This window comes from Heterocephalus glaber, unplaced genomic scaffold (genome assembly GCF_053883595.1).
Source record: "Heterocephalus glaber isolate CG9 unplaced genomic scaffold, H.glaber_assembly_v1.0 deba00000071, whole genome shotgun sequence".
Taxonomy (NCBI): domain Eukaryota; kingdom Metazoa; phylum Chordata; class Mammalia; order Rodentia; family Bathyergidae; genus Heterocephalus; species Heterocephalus glaber.
In genome coordinates, this window is record NW_028258137.1 from 28,227,626 (window position 1) to 28,231,004 (window position 3,379).

The window sequence follows — 3,379 nt, forward strand, 5'->3', positions numbered from 1 at the left end:
GCGGCTCACAGAGCTCCCAATGTAACCCAGAGCTGGGATTGACGGGCACAGCCGGGCATAGCCGGCATCCCTGGGAGAGTGACCCGCACGGGAGACAGGAGGAAACCCCAGGGGGCATGGGAGTGGGGTGGGGGCTGGGCTCAGGCTGGGTGAGGCCGGGTGGGTGGGACTGGGGTGGGAGGAGCCATGGGGTCAAGTGGAGCAGACTTCGAGGAGAGGGGGAGGGAGGGGGCAGGTGAAAGGGACCCTGGGAGCAGAGGGGCAGGGTGGGAGGAGGAGGCTCAGTGGAGTTGCTGCAGTTTGAGCTGTGGGCCCCAGAGATTTTTCTGGAGTCAGCTGGACTGCAGTGAGTGCTGAGGGACTGGGGAGGGGGAGACGGGGCTGGTGCTGCAGGACACCTCCCTAACCCCATTCCAGCCAGGAAACTGCCCAGCACTTGAAGGGTCCTGGGAACACTTGTACAGTTGAATCCAAAGCATAAAGGGAACCATGTTCCCAGGTCTGCATCAGGTGAGAACAGGGCTGGTCTAGGGAGCAACCCTGGGACAGAGAAATCCAGGGGGTCCAGCAGGGGAGGGTCAGCCTGAGGGCTGCTGAGCCTCTGTCCACCCTGCCCTGCTCAGCCCCACCCTCCCGCCAGGTCCTCCCCTCACTTGTGCATGGTCTGCAGCAGCCACGTCCCTCCAGCCTCAGTTTCCCTTCTGACCTGGACAGGCCAGGACCAGATGTTCTCTGAGGACCCTGCAGTGTGACAGCCCAGAGGAGACGGGTGTCCGGCCCTGTGGGAACAGAACACGCTGACCCAGATGAGGGGGAAAGGCTGTTTAATCTGGGCTCATCTGTGCCCCTGGATTTAGTTCGGGAAGGGGACAGGTCTCCCTCACTGTGGCTCCTCAGGCAGTTCAGGGATGGGGTCCTAAGCACTGATGCTGGAAGTCTCTGAATGGTCCAGGGAAAAAAATCAGTCCTGGGTGGTGGTCCTGTGTGACTTCTTGAGGCTGTCCAAGTATCTAACTGCCTTCTTCACGAGCCAGTTCTCAGGGTCCGAGCAGATGAGCCTGGCCCTGACAGTCACAAACCTGCTCAGAAGGAAGCCATGAGGGTGTCAGGGTCAGAAGGACCTTCTGGAGCCGGACCAGCCTGCCCTATGCTGAGCATGACCTTGAGGACCCAAAGAGGTGAGAACTTGCCTGAAGCCACACCAGCCATCAGCAGCAGCCCTAGGACATCAGGCTGCTGTGGCTCAGTGAAAGCGACACTCATGGCCCTACCTGGGTACAGCTGGAGGGACCAGGGCTGCTGACCTTGTGCCCACTCCATCCCACCTAGAGCCTGGAGACAGGGTGCTGGAGGGGCTGTGCAGGAGCTGTCCTCCACCTAGCTCCGGCCCAGGAAGGGGAAGTGACCTCATGGTCACCGACTGGTGCATGACCTGGGGTGTCCCTTCCCTCCCGGTGCCTCAGTTTTACCATAAATCAACAGAGAGGTTGGACCTCATGGCCTGCAGCCCCTTGGGTGCCCCAATGTGGGCTTCAGGAGCTGCCCCGGGAGCCAGGCTGTTAGTCAGGAGCAGAAGGGACTCCTCTCGGCCTCTATCCCCAGCAGCTGTCCCAGGAGCTCCAGGGCCGGCCCCAGAGTAGGGGTGCAGTGGAAGGGGACTTACACAATGGCGTCCCTGGGACACTCGGACGAGGTCCTGTACCAGTGCACCAGCTTTTTGCTGGGAATGGCTCCCTTGAAGTACTCCAGGCAGCACTCCCGCCCCACGTTGGTGGCTCGAGCTATAGAGAGAGAAGGATCCGTGTCTGAGGGTCTGGGGGAAGGTGTCTGTGGTGGTGTCTGTGCGTGTCCGCATGTGGTGACTGCATGTGTGTGTCCCTGCGTCTCCCTGTGCCTGTGTTCTTGGGGTGGGTCCATGTGCGAGTGTTTGGACTGGGCAGTTTTGTGTGTCTCTGTTCACATGTGCATGTGTGTGAGAGGCCTCTGTGATGTCCTATGTGTTTGTGTGCGTTTGTGCACTTACCCGTGTGTGCATCTATAACCAGCAACCTTATTTCAACTTTCCCTTCCCAACTGAATATAAAAGCCTCTTTTTTCACATGTTCTTGAAGTCAGTCCTCCTGTCTTTATGCTGCTTCCCTTATTGTACATAAAAACCCACTAATAAAACAGATGCAAACACATAACTGTGTGAATCATTTGTTCTGTGCTGCAAACCCAGTCACGGTCACTGCTTCCTGACATTGCAGCCCCAGATGCGCTGCACCCCGTCCGGCCCCCAGCCTGTCCCCACGGGCAGGGGCCCAGCACCTTCACCACTGTCCTCATCTGACCACTTTCCTCCAAAGGCTCGGCTGCCAGCCCCTGAGGTCCTCTGTGGGCACAGACAGGGCCCTGCACCCAGCCCCTGTGCCCTGCTCTCACCTGCTCGGCTGAACTGCAGAGAGGCGCCCAGCAGCAGGGCGGCCAGGAACAGCGTCTTCAGGGACCTCATGGCGCCAGGGTCTCCGTGAGGTCCCTCTGCTCGGCAGGCATGAGCGTGAGGGCGAGGTTGGAGGCGACTTATTTAACCTCTTCAGGCTGGTCCCCCTCCTCTGTCACCTCCCACACCCTTCCCAGACCAGGGTGATTCACAGAATTTTAGATGATTCGTTAAAGTTCAGTCTTGGAATGCCTGTGGCTTTCCAGAGAATGGGTACTGAACCGAGGACAGAGGCGGGGGTCCATGCGTCCAGGGACCCGAGTGACACTTCTCCTTTCCCAGGGGACATTTCTTGGTTCCTCTATTAGCAGAATCAAGAGGCCTCCATTCTGCACTGCTTTACCCAGCTCAGATGCTGGTGAGCGGCCTTCAGACCCGGTGCCCTTCAGGGACCGACCGGCTGGACAAACAGTAGAGGCTGAGTGAGCTGAGAGCTTCGGAGTGCCAGGAGGGTCCCCTGGGGGGCTGCAGACTACTGTGCACAGACAACCGCCCCACTGCTCTGCAGGGAGGGCCAAGCCCTACGGCTCTGAGAAAGGCCTGAGGTTCAGAAGGCCCTGAGTTACAGCTGCTTCCCCCAGCCTGGGCCTTAATCACACTTTGTGCACATGTGCACTGAGCTTCCATGAGTGGGGAGCCCCATTCCCCAGACTGGGGCCCTTGCCTCAGATGCCTGCAGAATGGAAGGACACTCGAGAGCTGGTGTTCTCAGCTCTAGCAGAGCTGCACTGAACAGTCCACCCCGAAACTCTGGTCAGGTTCCTGCCAGGCCCCAGAACGCTTTCCAGGAACCCAACTTGGAACTTGCTGCATAGCTCAGGGTCATAGCATCGCTGCACACCCTTGAGTCCCCCGACTGACAGGGCTCCCAAGGGACAAAGCATTAGAAGGAACCCA

At 59.1% G+C, this 3,379-nt stretch overlaps 1 protein-coding gene across 1 annotated transcript; it reads right to left on the minus strand.

Annotated features, from left to right (window-relative positions):
• Window positions 1-671: 671 nt before the first annotated feature.
• On the minus strand, window positions 672-2,559 carry Ccl17 (C-C motif chemokine ligand 17). Its single transcript, XM_004843168.3, has 3 exons — window positions 2,425-2,559; window positions 1,664-1,781; window positions 672-1,079 (listed from the first exon to the last, which is right to left on the minus strand). Exons 1-3 carry the CDS (start codon window positions 2,492-2,494, stop codon window positions 962-964), a joined length of 306 nt encoding a protein of 101 aa, XP_004843225.1. The 5' UTR covers window positions 2,495-2,559; the 3' UTR covers window positions 672-961.
• Between the last annotated feature and the right edge of the window lie 820 nt (window positions 2,560-3,379).